The sequence below is a fragment of the Platalea leucorodia genome (genome assembly GCF_965183815.1).
Source record: "Platalea leucorodia genome assembly, chromosome: 15".
Taxonomy (NCBI): Eukaryota; Metazoa; Chordata; class Aves; order Pelecaniformes; family Threskiornithidae; genus Platalea; species Platalea leucorodia.
This window is the reverse complement of record NC_138837.1, coordinates 14,541,903-14,559,371: the sequence shown is the minus strand read 5'-3', so window position 1 is coordinate 14,559,371 and position 17,469 is coordinate 14,541,903. Positions and strand designations below refer to the sequence as shown.

The 17,469-nt window shown below is 44.7% G+C and overlaps 1 protein-coding gene across 1 annotated transcript in view; it reads left to right on the top strand.

Moving 5' to 3' along the window:
* Window positions 1-691: 691 nt before the first annotated feature.
* LOC309597899 (uncharacterized protein) overlaps window positions 692-17,469 on the top strand; it is a gene marked incomplete at its 5' end in the record, with an annotated part of 29,138 nt that continues 12,360 nt past the window's right edge. The window contains 9 exons of the mRNA XM_082327890.1: window positions 692-775; window positions 9,958-10,014; window positions 10,734-10,816; window positions 11,869-12,034; window positions 12,766-12,812; window positions 12,843-12,872; window positions 13,914-14,141; window positions 15,208-15,352; window positions 16,803-16,996. Of these exons, the coding sequence (XP_082184016.1) occupies window positions 692-775; window positions 9,958-10,014; window positions 10,734-10,816; window positions 11,869-12,034; window positions 12,766-12,812; window positions 12,843-12,872; window positions 13,914-14,141; window positions 15,208-15,352; window positions 16,803-16,996 (1,034 nt within the window). The remainder of the gene's footprint in view (window positions 776-9,957; window positions 10,015-10,733; window positions 10,817-11,868; window positions 12,035-12,765; window positions 12,813-12,842; window positions 12,873-13,913; window positions 14,142-15,207; window positions 15,353-16,802; window positions 16,997-17,469) is intronic.

Sequence of the window (17,469 nt, the reverse complement as noted above, 5' to 3'; positions counted from 1 at the left end):
AGCCCATTGTATCTGTAGACAATTTCAAAACTAACAGATGTAAAGGCAAGAGGGAAAAAGTTACAGCATCTGCACAACATTCTTTCTACAAACAGCTGCTGGAGGGAAAGTAAAATGTAAAAGGAATAAAAAAAGGAAGGTTCCATCCGAAATCTCGGATGTCCTTGGGAGGGCGGGGACCAAATGGAAGCACCCTAGATGGCAGACAGGACGATAAGAGCGCTCGGAGGCACAAACAAACCCGATTAAATATGCCATCGGGAAAGGTTCTCGGGGAGCAAGAAGGGCGCAAAGAGCACTACAGAGTGAAAAGAGGGCTGTGGGGCACGAGGACCGCCTCGGTAGGCACGATGATGGCAGAAGGGGGATGTTGAGAGTGAAAGAGAGACAGAAGAAGGCTCTGGGGCACAATGCGAAATGCAAGAAGGCATCCTAACAATGTACTTATGTATGTCCTCAGGGGATGAGCGACTGAACAGAGACATCCTAGATGGCAGTGAATAAGGTAAGAGAGCTCTGGGGCTCAGACAAAGCCTGAGAAAGGGTTCTGTCTGAATGACAGAGACACAGAGGGCTGCAGAGCTCAAAGGGTGCCGTGGGTCTCGGGGCATCGTGACGGGAACAGGATGGCTCCAGGAGATGGGGGAACACGGACATAGAGACAAATGAAGGATCACTGACACGATGAAGTATGCGGGAGAGGATCCGAACAGAGTACAGATGTCCTCGGGGGACCGGGGACCGAATGGAGACATCCGACGTGGCGGAGGGGAAGGTAAGAGCGCTCCGGGGCAAAATGAAAGCCTGAGGAGGAGTTATCTCTGAGTAAAGCAAACCTTTTAAAAGCGACAGCAGTTAAAGAAATAAGGCAAAAAAAAAAAAAAAAATAGAGACAGTGAACTAAACCAGAGAGGTAGAAAAACAATTTTAAAAGTGAGGGCATTCAGGAAAGACAAGAGATAATTAAAACATAAAGCCAACGAAACACAGACAGTGAATGGGATAAAAGACGACAGAAAATTTTAAAGGTGATGGTGATTAAAGAAATAAAACATTTAAAAGTAGCATCGGTAAACTAAAATGAAGATGTAGAAAGAAAATCTAAAAAGCAATGGCAAAGAAGCAAGAAAAAAACTAAAAAAAAGCCAGTGGAGAGAAAAAAAGGAGGCATAGAAAGAACATTTAAAAAGCGAAGTGGATTACAAAAATAAGGGAGGAAAAAAAACAATAGGGACAGGGACCTAAAACGGAGATGTAGAAAGAATATCTAAAAAGCGAGGAAACTAAGGAAAGATAGGAAATAATTGAAAAATAAAGGCAGTGAAATGAGGACAGTGAATGGGCTAAAAGGAGACAGACAAGTTTAAAGCAACATTGATTAAGGAGAAAATTTTGAAAAAGCTACAGCGAACTAAAACGGAGATGTAAGCAGAAAATGTAAAAAGCAAGGGTACTAAGAAAACACAAGATATAACTTAAAAAGAAAAAAGACAGCAAAATAAACACAAGAAACAGGATCAAAGCAGACAAACTGTTAAAAGTACAGCGATTGATGAAATAAGGAAAAAATTAATAAAATAGCGACAGGGAACTCCATCGGAGACAGAGAAAGAAAATTTAGAAAGCGAGGGCACTAAGGGAAGAGATTAAATAATTAAAACCAAATAGATCAAAGGGGGAAAAGTCAACATAGAACACTGAAAAAGCAACAGGGATTAGGGAAATGAGTGGGAAAATTAAAAAACAGGACAGCGAACTAAAGGGACGGAGAAGGAAAATTCAAAAAACGAGGGCCCTAAGTAAAAACAAAAAATAATTAAAACACAAATACAGGGAAATAAAGGCAACAAGAGGACAGAAGGAGACAGAAAAAATTAAAGGAAGTGGTGATTAAGGACATAAGGAAAAAATTAAAAAATAGCATCGGCAAACTAAAACAGAGATGGAGAAGAGAATTTAAAAAGAGACGGCAGTCAGGAAAAATGACAAAGGACAATTAAAACCTAACAGCCACAAACGAGATAAAAGTAGTACATTTTAAAAGCCAAAGGATTAAGAGAAGGAAGAACTGAAAACACACTGATGGTGTACTACAACACAGACATAACCAGCAATTTAAAAAAGGGACCGCACTAAGGGAAGACAAGAAACTATTAAAAAAATAAAGACGGTGAACAGGATAAAAGTAGGCCTAGAAAGCAAACGTTAAAAGTGGGGAGCGTTAGGGAAATCGAGGGGGGGAAACTAAAAAATAGGGACAGCCAACTAGAAGCAGAGAAAGAAAATTTAAAAAGGAAGGGTGCTAAGGAAAGACAAGATACAATTAAAAAATAGACAGCAAAATAAAGATGGGGAACGAGATAAAAGTAAAACACTTAAATAGTGACAGTGATTAGGGCAATAAAGACAAAAAATTTAAAAACAAGGTCAGCGAATTAAAAGAGAGACATAGGAAGAAAATTGAAAAAGCAGCGGTACTAATAGAGACAAGGAATAATTAAAAACTAGAAACGGCTAACGGAATAAAAGTAGACAGAAACTTTTGTTGTGGTTTTAACCCCAGCCAGCAGCTAAGCACCACACAGCCGCTCACTCCCTCCCCCCCGCCCCAGTGGGATGGGGGAGAAAATTGGAATGGTGAAAGTCAGAAAACTTGTGGGCTGACATAAAAACAATTTAACTATTGAAGTAAAATAAAATAGAATAGTAGTAATACTACTAGTAGTAATAATAATATAATAATACAATAATAATATACAAAGCAAGTTATACACTATACAATTGCTCACCACCTCCTGACCGATGCCAGTCATGTCCCTGAGCAGCGATTGCTGACCCCAGCCAGCTCCCCCCAGTTTATATACTGAGCGTAACATCATACGGTATGGAATAGCCCTTTGACCAGTCTGGGTCAGCTGACCTGGCTGTGCCCCCTCCCAGCTTCTTGCGCACCACGCAGAGCATGGGAAGCTAAAAAGTGCCTCACTAGTGTAAGCACTACTTAGCAACAACTAAAACATCAGTGTGTTATCATCAACATTATTCTCATACTAAATCCAAAATGCAGCACTATACCATTTACTAGGAAGAAAATGAACTCTATGCCAGCTGAAACCAGGACACTTTTAACAGCAACGGTGATTGAAGAAATAAGGAAAAAATTAATAAATAGCGAGAAGGAACTCGATCGGAGACAGAGAAAGAAAATTTAGAAAGCGAGTGCAGTAAAGGGAGGAGAAGAAATAATTAAAACCAAATAAATCAAAGGGGGAAAAGTCAACATAGAACACTGAAAAAGAATCGGGGATTAGGGAAATGAGTGGGAAAATTAAAAAACAGGACAGCAAACTAAAGGGACGGAGAAGGAAAATTCAAAAAATTAGGGCCCTAAGGAAAGACAAGAAATAATTAAAATGTAAATACAAGGAAATAAAGACAGCAAAGTGGACATAAGGAGACAGGGAAGTTTAAAGGAGGCAGAGATTAGGGAAATAACAAAATGATTTAAAAACCGCATCAGTGAACTAAAACAGAGACGGAAAAGAGAATGTATAAAGTGACAGCACTCAGGCACAACAAGAAAGGACAATTAAAAACTAACGACAGCAAATGAGATAAAAGTAGAACATTTTAAAAGCCAAAGGATTAAGAGAACAAAACTACTAAAAAAATACCAAAGGTGAACTACAACACAGACATAACCAGCAATTTAAAAAGCGACCGCATTAAGGAAAGACAAGAAATCATTACAAAATAAAGATGGTGAACAGGATAAAAGTAGGCCTAGAAAGAAAACTTTAAAAGCAGGGAGCATTTGGGAACTGAAGGGGGGAAACTAAAAAAATAGGGACAGCACACTAAAAGCAGAGAAAGAAAATTTTAAAAGGAAGGGCCCTAAGGAAAGACAAGATATAATTAAAACAAATATAGCAAAATAAAGACAGCGAATGGGATAAAAGGAGACAGTAAATTTTAAGCAAGAAAGCCCAGCTAGCAAAAATGGATGGGAAGAGAGCAGAGCTGCTCACACAGATGGGAACGACACCACAAAATAGGATGGTCCTGAAACCTCCGAGACGCCAGACCAATCCGCTTTGTAAGCTTGTAACGCCAGAAAAGAAGCACCCGATGGGTGCTATGCTGATGAGCACAGGCATTCGAGACACTAGGGATGGTGCCCGAGGGGTGTTCCGCCCTCCTTGGGCGCAAAGATGACATCGAGACCCGAGGAAGGTCTGACACACAGAAGACAGACCACACAAACTACACAACAACAGATACAACCTAGAACTGCCCTGCCTGGCACACACCGGCATCATGCTGAAGCGTAGCCTGCTCCCTTTACCCACCCAGAGGCAACTGTTCCCAGACAGCCCTCTTTGATGGCGTGCTCCCCCTGCCTGCCCCCCCCACTTGACCTTTTCCCATGGCCTGCTCAAGCAATAATCACCAGTGGCGGTTGTGACGGATGCATCCAGCTCAAAGTGGATTTGGGGGAGACAGATAACAATGCAATAGCCAAAGGCTAATGAATGGCAATGTGTCCACCTAACCGCAGTGCTGGTCAATGTCCGACTCGAGCCAAATTTGGAAGAAACTACCGTACACAGTCGGTATGTAACCGTCGGTATGTGACTCTCAGTTAATGATCTTACCCCCCATAAATAGCAAGCAGCCCAGGAACAGGAAGCCAGACCCGTTGTTAAAATGGAAAGAACTGCGGAACCTCGGGGCGGTTGTCCACGACATACTCTGCGAACCATCCCCCGGGGTCCGTTACAATTGACAAATTTGCGAGAGAGAGATAGCAGAAAACCAGGTGAAACAGAGACTGAATACTTGTGGCGAGTACGCCTAAGCGGTAGCGACCAAATATTGCCAAGTGAGGAGGAAGCAAATGGTTATTGTGTCTGGGAGTTTTCTTAAATTTAGGACCTGACCCAAAAAATACATCCCGTTCTATCACCAGCCGAGTCGCTTATTGGGCTGGAGGAATAGATACCATGGAGTGAGGTGAACCTTCTGTAATCCCAATTAAATCTCTAAGTGAGCTTTCTACAGCTGTCACAAAAGCTGCTCGCATACAAGCCAGGCATGAACGAGGACGACATGATGTCCCACTATCCGCTATGGTAGTTTTCGCAATGTTAAAACTACTGATTGGAGGAGCCCCTGCAATTCTTAAACCCTATCTAGTTGCAAAACGGGATGAGATTCAGAGAGATACTGAATATAATAGACAGGGCAATAATGCTCTAAAGCGACTCCCTACCTGGGCGGAATTAATGCATGGCATCATTAACTCCAGCTGTGAAACAGGCTGGGACAATGCACCAGCCGAAAAACAAAACCCGAAGCCCCGGGGAGGAGATTGCAAAGTAAGACCAGTTAAACAGGGAACAGAAACCAGATTTAAGGGAAACAAATTTAAAAACCCACAAACAGAATCTCAAGAACAAAGGAATGAATTATGGAGGAATGCATTAGCTCTAGGCATTCCCAGAGATGAGATTCAAGGTCAGTCTACTGGCATTATCTTGAGTCTAATTGAAGCGTTCCAGAAATGAGACGACGGTGAAAAAAAGGAGCGTATTTCAACTCCTCCAGCGCCGGTCCTCGGGAAGGGAGACAATGCCTTTGTCTCCCTTAGTGAGGAATCGCAGGACACAAAGTCAAAAAATGAGTAGTGTCCGGAAGGCAATTGGGCCTGCTTGTCCGGAAAGCGGAGGCTTATCAGTGGATAAGTGACCATAGCACATACATTTTAATTCCAGTCAGTCCTCAATGACAGTTCGTGAAGTTTTTAATAGATACGGGAGCACAAATTTCAATAGTAACGCAAGAAGTTGCCGAGAAGCCGGGCATGCGATCTGGACGGCAAAGAGCTAAGACTACCGGCATGAACGGAGGGAGCGTCGAGCGTCAAACTGGCAAGGTCAGTTTATGGCTCCCGGGCAAAAAAATGCATGATGACTACTCGCTTTGTGGTTCGAGATCATCGTGACAGTATTTTAGGTTTCACCGTTTTAAACAGATGAACCCGGTATCCGCCGAATGGCGGCGTGCAGTCATTCAGCTCAGATATTAATCCCAACCCCAGTAGAATTCGGGAGGCTCTGGTGCGGGCGCTTTGCGTGGCCCCTGTGCTCCCCATGTCAAAAATCGCCTACGTACCACAATATCCAATTTCTGCTGCGGCACGAAATGGAATTTCTGAAGTCATACCCGATCTAGAGAAACAACAAATTATCTCCGGAACCCACTCCCCCTATAACTCGCCTGTCTGGCCGGTTCGGAAAGTGGATGGGAGGTGGCATTTAACAGTCGATATGGTCCCACTAACAGCTGCTGTACTGAACATTGAGAACTTAACAGCTGCTTTGCAAGTAGCTGTGTGCCCAAGGACAGCGGCACTAGATGTAAAAGATATGTTCTTTATGGTTCCCTCGAAGGAGGAGGATAAAGAGAAGTTTGCTTTCACTTAGGAGGTAGTACAACAGACCTCTAACGGGCTCCTGCAGGGGTATGAACATTCACCCACGATTGCTCGTGCCGCACTCGTTAAACTTTTACAGATGGTCTCAAAACACAGAATTAGCGCACAATGGACTTTTCCTTCTTTTTACCGGGCTAACCTGTTTGGATTCTTGCCGCTGAAACAAGTCTCTCTTTTCTCTTACTGCACCCTGCAGGATGGCATCGTGAAAGTAATACTATCAAAGCCCGAGACGTTTGTCTTGACACCGAACAAAATGTTTGTCATTTTGAAATACATGCTGATGAATCCCCTGAAATTGTACTTGTATATGTTGGGAATGGATGCATTTGTAGGAGAACCCTTTGTGATTTTATATTCGTAGATACCACTACTGTAGATACACGTAATCACTCAAATATGTGTGTTTGTAACTTTACTAAAAATATGGGATGCGACTTTAATTATTCAGCTCCCGTTACATCTTATCAATTGCTACAATCTAATTATACCTTGAGTCAAGATTTATGGCCTGTTCCCATCGAAATGAATCTTACACTGGTGAAGAAACCGCTATGACACGATGAGCTGCGTCAACCACTAGAACGCATCCGAAACAATGGACACGAAACTCTAATCAATGCACATCGTGATACAGAAGATATGCACCATGTCTCAGAAAGAGTGAAGAAGGATGGAGAACACCATTGCTGAGAAACCCTCCTTGGATGGTCACCGACAGCAACGGCAACGTTTAATCTTATGCTTCACCCAGGTGTGATTTTACTAACTCTAATATGTCTATTACTTATTATTCTATTGTATATAAAGGTTTAGTACACGATAAAATAAATAACCCAACTTCAACCACCCAAAGCATACAAATTAACGTATTACAAATAGTGGTGCTTCACTGTCTGCTTACCACAGATCTACCGGCGCACAAACTATCAGTGTGCTATTTACGGCACAGAGGCAAGAGGTGACCGTACTGCCGCTCTGTGAAGGTAAGATGAATTGACTATAGTCACGGGGCGGAGTGTGGTGGTGTGCTCGCCCTGTCATCCCCCCGACCTCTTGACCTTTCCCCATAACCCTGCTCAAGCAATAATCACCAGTGGCGGTTGTGATGGATGCATCCAGCTCAAAATGAATTCAGGGGAGACAGATAACAATGCAATAGCCAAAGGCTAATGAATGGCAATCTGTCCACCTAACCGCACTGCTGGTCAATGTCCGACTCAAGCCAAATTTGGAGGAAACTAACATACGCAGTTGTTATGTAAATATGCCTATGAGCTAATCATCTTACCCCCATAAATAGCGAGCAGCCCAAGAGCCCTTTGAGCTCTCCTGCATGACAGCGGGCCTCACACCAGGATCTCCCCCTCAGTAGGGACGCCTCTCAAGGTTACTCCTTGAGGTTGAGACGTTCCTTGCTGCGACAGGTCCTCGGTAAGTGACTAATAGCATGCTAAACTTTGAAATCTTAGTGATATAAAAGATCGATTACGCATATATAATCCTTTAGACATAAACTGTTGACCGAGTCTGGGACTAGGGTTGGATCCAGCTGCAACTAGACTCCTCTCTGAGGAGGAGTTTAGAAGGCAAGGGGGTCTTCTCTGAACCTCGTGACTCAACGGGAGAGTCTCCCTGAGAGTCTTGTCTGACCCCATCCCCTATGCAGTAAATAATCAAGCATAGCTTGCTGTCGAATCTCCTTAAACCACTGTCGCATTTACTATCAAACTTTGTTATCAATAAACATATTGCTCTTACAGGTGCACTCTCATGCCATCCACAACACCATCTCCCCTGCACTACCTTTAAAACCCCTTCCTGCAATTGCCAACCTTGCACCCTCCCTCCCCCGACCCCTCTCTGGTGCTGCAAGTCCGAATCCATCCTCAACAAGGAAAACCACACTCAGCCTGCTGGATTCATCCTGCGGTTGAAGGGAATGAGACACGGACTCCGCATATGAGTTCAGGCGAAGACAAGTGAAGACCCTTTATTTTTACAATCTATTCCTTTTATAATATGATTTAGTGTTCACGAGCAAGCAAAGCCCATTTCATTGGCTACTGTCTTTTGTCCACGTGTCTCTTCAGCATTACTTATTGGTTCTTCAAGCTGGTGCATGTGAATTCCTCCTTCAGGGATGTATCCAATCTCATCCTTATTTTTCTGCCTCTGAGTTTCACAGACTTGTTTGTAACAAGCCTCAAGGCCACAGCTGCATTCCTGCGAACCTGTAACAAGCCTCAAGGGCACAGCTGCATCTCGTCAAAGTACAACACAATCTCACTTATTCCTACATGCGGTCACCTGGTTCCTCTCCACCATCTGCAAAACAAAACCAACCAATGCCATCAGTCAGCATCACGTGGGTCAACATGGGTCTTTTGCACAACAATCGCCACCTCAAATGCGCTGTGGCGTGCTGCTCACCCGCTCTGTGCCGATTCCACAGTGGGTTGTTGCTTCCAGCACCTAGGATACCAAGAGACACAATGTTACCTTTGCGCTTGCAAGAAATCACGAGCCCTGCGCTCCCTACTACCCAGCTCACCTCAAACACTCCTCCGCTTCCAAAGGCAGCCCCCACAGAACCTGCAAAACCAAAGAGAAACACTGCAAATCAGTGACCACACAATACAATGCCTCACCTTCCGGGACCGCTCCTCAATAGGTGGCATTGCCCCTCCAAGCCTAAGTGTGGCACCTCCAAAAACACAAGCAAAAAGGCACATGCTGAGGTACTGCTCAAAACCTCAGCCTGTCCACACTGATCCCCGTCTCACTCTCCTTTACCTTGACAGCCCACCCCACCTCCATCAATTTGGGTTGCCAATTTGAGGCTGACGCACCACCTGTAAAACGCGAACAACAGGGGTTGCTTGGAACTGGACCAGCCGCACGCAACACCTGAAAAATAACCACTCCTTCAGCCCACCAATCCCTGCTCACCTTGCCCAAGTCAGCTCTAGGGCCCACATCCCACATGAAAAAAAAAAAAAAAAAGTTAGAAACACCATAATATAGTGGTATAGCCACCAGTCACATCTTCCCCTTCATCCCTCAGCTACTGTGTCCAAGATGATGATACAACCTTTGCCTCAGCAGTCTAGCCATACCAGCACAGTAACCATAGACTCTTATCGCTATTCCACCTACCCCCTGATTCTACACCCCCCAGGCAGGGTGGCTCCAGGCCAAACACACACACCCCCCAACGCTCCACAGAGCACTATGAACAACATGCAAAGTGTTTGCAAAAAAGCAACCCTGTCTCAATTTCTTTAATATTAGATAAAGTGAAGCTTCCCTGTATCATAACAACTTCTTGTTGACTGCATCAGCAGCACTGTGAAATGCACTGTGCTTGGGCTGTGAAGACTTGGAGAAAAGCTAATGCAGGAGGAGCCAAGTCTGTTACAAGCTGCATTTGCTCATCTGCATTCTATGTATCCGTCTAGGTAGTGCAGTACCGGACTTGGTGTCGAGAGTTGGAGCACCACGTGGAAGCAGGAGGGGTGAGTGTGCAGGTTGCTAACTCAAGATAGTGTACGTAGCGTTCGTTAACACAGACAAAAAGCTCCCCAAAGCAATGGCAGAGGAAACCAAGATTTTGCCAGCTGAGGATTTAAAGAAGCACTGTAAGTTTGCCCATCAGTGTTTTGTCCAGTTGCCGTTCTTAGAGCAGCCAGTAGTCCCAGAAATGCCAGTCCAGAAAACCCTATCAAGAAGGATTTTAAGTTTGTGAAAGAGTGCTTTATTACTTGCTGGAGTAACATTTGTCCTAGGTCTCAGGAGAGGGCTATACTGCCTGTTACATTCTATGGCTGTCTCTGAAAAAGAATCAGTTGAAAGAGCGTTTTGGAAGGCAAGAATGCCGACGTTCAACGTACAGCGCTGGCTCTGTGCTTTTCTATCTGCTTCACGGCTAACGTAAACCGAGGAAATGAAGGGTAGGAGAGAAGGAGAGTATTCCCAGGCTTCAAGTCTAAGTGAGCACTCACGGTCATGAGCTGAGGATGCCCAGCTGTGAGAGTGCAACAGTGGGAGACTGAGGAGAGCTACTCACATTGAGTAACACCCTTCCCCTCCCTTCCTCCCCGTAGTCACGACACTGCTATGCCTGGAAGAAGCCACGAGCTCCTGAGATACCAAAGAAACAGAGGGGAAAGCGATTGACGCTAACAGCAGTGAAAGGAACACAAGAATTTGACTAAACATTTCCTTTCTTCTTAAGGGATCCCTTCCAGGCAGGTGGGAAGCCACAGAAGACCGCCGCCTGAAGAAAGCACTGTTTCAGTTGGAAGAGGAGCATCAAAGGTAAAATGGCTCTGTTTTGAGTGGGAGGTTGTTCCGGGTGACCTCCAAAGGTTGCTTTCCAGCTTAAATTATTCTATGATTCTGTAGGTGAGCTCCTCAGCAGAGCCCCATTTTAGGTTGAGAATCAAACCCTGGCAGCCTGAACATTTCATGGCGCAGGAGCTTTCCGGTTTGGTTTTACCTGAATAGCATATCCTGTGCGTGTATCCGAGTCCTCCAGTAGAGCACTTGGCACCACAGGCATCTTCTGCCACATTTCTTTCCCTGCTTTTCTTTCTTCCTCTGCCCAAGAGATAAATTGTGTGTGGTGTAAAAGTCATCTGTGTGGTGTGTTATGCATGTTGCAAGCTAAGGTGGGAGAAGCACAGCTCCCGTTTTGATCCGGAAGCTGAGTTTTGTGCTTGTTCACAGGGCAGCAGTTCTTGAAATTTTGTTCATGAAATGTTGCCTGGGTGGGATATTAGTCTGTGGCCCCAAAGTCATTAGCCTGCAGTGCTTGACTTTTCAGTTTTCGGTTGAAGGTTTCATGTAAAGCTGTTTCTCCTACATATGTGGTGCTGTCTTTGTGGTGGGAGGTTTACTGGATCAATAAGGTGGGGTCTTTGCTAGAAGTCTTACGCAGCGTATAGGACAAGGACAGGGAGAGGCTTAACAAGAAGGTGAGGGCAGCGGTGGGTACAACATTGCAAGGGAAAAGGCCATGGCAACTTGGAGTCCTTTCTGCAGAAGAGAGGTGGTCAGGACAACGATAGAGAAAGATGATGCATCCAGTGATTGGACAGCATGAAGGGGAGGCAAGACGTTAACTGCGGGCACCATCAAAGTTGAAGAGGAAGGGGGAACCGAAATTGTAGATGGAAACTGAAGGCTCAAAGCAAGGAGAAGCAACTGAGTTTGCCCTAACAGAGAGGTCTTACTTAATCCTAGAAAGCACTTTTACTACTTCTCCGTTTGACAACAAAGTCGGTGTTGAAGGAGCTGGAAAATCGGGGGGATGCTGCTTGTGGCTAGCAGTTGTTCAGTGACCTCATTGCTGTTTCTTTCTTTCCAAGATGTGAGAATCTGGCAGAAGTGAACACTCTCCTGTGGGAGCACCTAGATAAAGCAAATGAGGTTAATTCAGCCCTCAAAGAAGATGTTGGAAAACTGACGGCGGATTGGATGAAGGCCCGGGAGGAGCTGGAATTGAAGGAGGTTGAACGGTGCAATGAATGTGAGGTAAGGATAGGCTATGGGAATGTCAGGCGTGATGCCGGAGCGGAAGGTGAATGCATTTTATTTCTGGCATGGAGGACTTGCTGTGTGAAAGTTGTGGCTACACTGGGGCTGTATTGGTGTTGACTAGCAGAAGACGGGGGTGTGAGATGGAGGAGCGTCAGCAAATTGTGGTGATGGAAGATGCCCACCTGCTGTGACCATACTGCTCGGCCTTAAAGGCAAATGCTTGCTGTTGCTGGACACTGTAGGGCAGTCCCACATGAACGCTCGTCTTTTTAATAGTTCCTAAATCTCTGTCCACGTCAGTGGAGACCAGAGAGGTCTGTGTGTTTCCACATGCAGAGCAGCCAACAGAAGAACAAGACAGGCCTCCCCTACCAATAGCCTGTTGTAAGCCAACCTGACACTGGTCTTGGAGGGACTTGTTTTTGTCTTCCGCCACCAAGACTGCTAGACACCTCTGCAAGGCGAGATGATGAGTCATGAGTCATCAGTTTGCTTTGCTGCTATCCACTCCTGCAGGAGAAGTGGTGTGGATGTTCCCTTCTTTGAAGTCAGGTGGCAGGTCTACCGAGGATGCTTATGTGGTGCCTGTTCAATCCTTGATGCCCCTGTCGGAATTGTTATTAAAGGAGACCTGGTGATGGTGGTTGTACTCTCTCCTATCTGAAAGACTTGTACAGTGACGGCGAAGGCTGAATTGGCATTTCTTTTTGTCTTTGCATGTTTAGCGTTATGACAGCTACTTAAGAGGTGAACGTAACCGTCTACTCAGCCTGTAGCATCAGGTGGTAAACTTCCACTGTCATTTCCTGGAAATGAAGGCTGCCACTGACCGGTGAGGAGAAGTTAAGGCTAGATCTCTTGCAGAAGAAATGTAGCTTCCCTTCACACCTGCTTTTTGAGCCTTGATGTTACTTTAGTTGCAGCTAAAGATAGGGTTTCTCCTTTGGTAGTCTGAAGCAATGCCATTAAGCGTGCTTTAGGCTATTTTCAGAATCATTTTGTTTGGTGCTAATTTTCAGATAAAACTGGGGGGCTTGGGCTATAAGCAGTGCAGAGGCCCTGAACAGATCAACTGGACTATGTTGATGTTTGGGCATATTAACACAGACACAGGCATATGTGGACACGTTGGAAGAGACTCACCACAGATACGCGTGCAGCATGGAGAGCCGTCCCTTTTATGGAGCGATTAAAATCTGCCTTAAATCTCACCGGCTTTCTTTTCCCACTGCTCCTGATGGAAAGATCGTTCATGATTTTTTTTTTTTTTTCCTTCTCGGTTCCAGCTTACGTTTATTCTGGTCAGTTTGCATCTGGTTATTCCTGTACCAATGTTGCTGAGAGAAAGAATAGCTTCTCTACCCCATTATTGCATTTATTCAATTCATTTTGCTTAGTTTGATGCCTCCTTTTTGTGATTGTTTTCTTCTTGTTGGGCTCTGAGGTTCCTTTCTCACAGTTGCCTTCTATGCAAACAAAAATAGTGTTGCTGTAATGGTACATTCTTCTGGTGTCAGCATGCAATTTCAAACTCTGGGTTACCGTCAGCCATTTACCTTATTTGACTCTAAGCTTTCCTTAATGTGTGGCGTATGCCTGACCTGCTAGTTAATTCTTGAAGCCTTCTGGCTGTTCCATACATTTCTTCTTATCTCTGAGGAGAAAACAGACTCATTCCTCAGCCATCAAATAGGCCCATTGCTCAACTATCAAGATGTGTCCTGATCCCCAAGTGTGAGATGAATGATTCATCCCCAACGAAGATGTCGTCTTTCCTGCCAGCATTTACTGTTGCGCAATTACGTGCTTCAAAACGGAGTCAGCTGATAAAGATGGCGGTGTGAAGGTTCTCTCTTTCTTTATTCTTCTTCAGAGATTTGTCAGAGCTGAAGGCAGAGCACATGAGGCTTTCTGGATCTATACTTGTAAACTGCTCCCGCCTAAGCTCTGGCATACAGCTCTGGGAGTCCATCCCTCTGGGTAGACCTGTCCTAAAGGATCAGGCACAGCAGCAAGTGGAACAGGAAATAAGCCAGAAGACTTGGGAAGCGATGTGCTTACAAGTCAAGGGGGACATGGAGAAGAAGGAGCTTCAGAACAGGTAAATGTGTTTTAAACTTTGCTGTTACCAACATTATCTTTTGTGGCTGCTTCTTGGGTTCATAGATGGGCTGCGTCCACGTTCAAAACACACTCATTCTGCACAGCCTTGTTTCTGTCCCTAGTCAAACTATTGCCTTCAACAGAATGGATAGGAAAAACTGTCTGACTGACAGAAGCTCTTCTGAGTAAGACAAGACTGGAAAAGGTCTTGCACATTACAGTGTTTTTGCTGTTAAACTGATTCTTGGTGAGAAATTGAGACCAGCATAAAGAGAGGTCTGTCTCCTGTACAGCCCTTTTGCTACCCAGGGCTGTGCTAAAGGAATTGGGAGGAATTTGCACAGGACCGTCATAAGCAACCTAGCACCTCTGTACTGACATCTCCTTGCAAGACTGAGTACAGAAAGCCTTTGGGGCAAGAAGTGCCATTTTGGCAACATGAGTCATATTAACCTGAATCATCCTGTGATCCTATGATCATTGGATTGAAAATTCATACACATCTCCCCGAATAGATTGCAAGCTTTTTCATCAATTCACTGCTGAAGGCAAAAGTAATTGTGTGACTAGTAATCTGGACTTAAACATCTGCCTTACCGAAAGAAGACCTTTGGAAAGTCTTATATACAACGTATGAAAGAGGAGAGAGAGAACTAACAAGCAAGAAGCTGTTAGCTACCTGAAAGGAGGTTGTAGCGGGGTGGGTGTTGGTGTCTTCTCCCAAGGAACAAGTGATAGGATGAGAGGAAATGGTCTACGGTTGTGCCAGGGAAGGTTTAGATTGGATATTAGGAAAAATTTCTTCACCCAAAGCGTTATCAGGCATTGGAACAGGCTGCCCAGGGAAGCGGTTGAGTCACCATGCCTGGAGGTATTTAGAAGACGTGTGGACTGTGGTGCTTAGGGACGTGGTTTAGTGGTGGACGTGGCAGTGTTAGGCTTACGGTTGGCCTCGATGATCTTAAAGGTCTTTTCCGACCTAAATGATTCTGTGATTCTATACTCTTGGTTTTGGAAATAAGAATGTTTTTACATTAAAAACTTAGTCTTTCACCTTCTCATAGAGTGAAGGACTTAGATGCACTGGAAGGAAAACAGTCGCTATTACAGAGGGAGTTGGTAGTCATGAGAGAGACACTAGAGGAATCGCACCTTCAGAGGGATCTGCTGAAGCAAGAGAACCATGAGCTTACAATGGCACTGCAAAAGGTATGGCCACCTTATTCCTAGGCAGCACTTGTGGGAGAGGGAGCTGTGATAGCAAGACCACCACAGATGCTGTTTCTGTGGAAGCAGAAGGGACAGGGACAATGTTGTTGTTCTCCTTGGAAAATGGTGATCAGCCCACACGGGCTGAGGATACTGGCAGAGGAGAAGGCAGAAACCCAAGAGAAACTCAGTCAGGTGAGACCAAAAACCTGGTGCTTTCTGGGGGGGCTTTTGGCTGCTTGGCTCAGTTAAGCTGTATCTGTTGCATTCTGCAGTGCTTTTGTCAAGGGAGATGTTTTCCATTTGTTCGAGCCTAGAGGGCGGGACAAAGCTGCAAGTCAGTGTCTGCTATCTTGTACTGCTAAGAATGGGAATGACATCTTGATATTGTTGAAATTGTATTTTAAGACATACACGCAGCTTTGAATTGCTAGAGCCTCTCTAGGCTTTGAGGAAGAGGAGGAGAAATAGATGATGACACAAGACTGTTGACTCTGGACTAACTGATTTCGGTACAGTGGAAAAAGAGCTTGGGAGAATCGTTATCACTGGAGGAGACTAGGAACTTTGCCATCATTTAAGTGTCCATTTCATACTGTGCAATCTTGGGTATTATGGGATAACTTTGAGAGGAGAATTGTTTTGTTTCTGATGGTCTGTTCTCTGTTAGACAGTCTTAGTTTTGGAGTACGTGGTATGTTTGGCAAATACCCAGCAGAGGTGTTATACTGAAGAAAAAAGCTAAAAAATCACGGTTAATCTTCAAACTTGAATACCAGCAAGGTATATTAGACAACTTCTTTGTGTAAGACACGTAAACAGTATTGTTGACATGAACTGCTGCACAAATAGTGTCTACCATCTCTTTGGCCCCATTGGCCAGACTTCCATAAATCCCTAAAGGACACTGCTCACCACAAGGGCTGTTTCCCTGCCAAGCATCACCTCATTGCATCCAACTGCTTTACACACTAAAGTAGGTGACACTTTGATCTTCCTTTTTGTTTGGTTTTTGTTTTTTTTTTTCCCTAGAAGGAGGAACCATGTGTATTTTCACTTTCTTCAGTGAACAAAGTTGCTTTTGCTCAAACTTCCCTGAAAATTTCCAGCACTGGAATGGATTCTGATAGAATATTAGTTTGCAAGGTGGCAGTTCTGGAAAATGTAGTATTTTTGCATAAGAACGTGTAGTCTGGGGTATGTACGTTTGTTCTGAAGGAGCTCTCTGGTCCCAGGCAACCCAGCAGGGCCTTACACATCCCTTTCAAGTTAACAGTGCCAGTGTCTTTTGGCAGCCCAGGGTATGAGCATGGTATACAGCGGATGCTCTTAAACTTTCAGCCCAAAGTACAGGAGCTCTTTCTCCTCTAGCTGATTCAGAATTGGCACTGGCTGGCTCTGCACAGAACTCCAGAGAAAGGACTCTAACTGTATTTTGTCTCACTTTCAGGTTTGCTGCCAGCAAGAGTCAGCCAACAGTGGTCCGGAGCAGTTGCGCCAGGAGACCTCTTGCCAAGGACACGCACTGGCCAGGGTGTCCAAAGAGAAGGAATTGCTGGTGCATGAGAAGGCTGCCCTAGAGGTGCGACTGGCAGCCACAGAGTGGGACAGACAAGGCCTTTCCGAGCAGCTGGCAGAGGCCAGGTAAAGGCGGGGAGGAGACCCTAGGCAGGACATTACTTCATGTGTGTAATTATAAAGGTGGTAATCATTACACGGGGATTTATTGCATCCTGTACGCTTTTGAGATGTTTTCACCTTCCATGGACAGAAAACGGAAGAATCTCGGGGGGGGTGTGGGGGGGGAAACAACAAAAAACCCCAAAACCAGTATACCATAATTTGAATGTTATTTTTCTGACAGCTAAAGCTAACAAAGCTCTCCTGAGCCTTGGGCTCCTGTTTTTGCCCCCTTGCACATTCCTATGTGAAGTCCAAAGCAAGCCGACACAATTCCTCAGTATCTGGTACCTTGGCTCTGCACTGAGTAATAATTAAACCATGGAGACGTTTGCTGAAACCTGAAGCTTCTCTCTTGTTTTTGTTTCTTGTTCTGTGTATTTGAACATAGATCTTTCTTTGCTCATCAAGTAGTTTGACGTGGGATCTTTGGAATT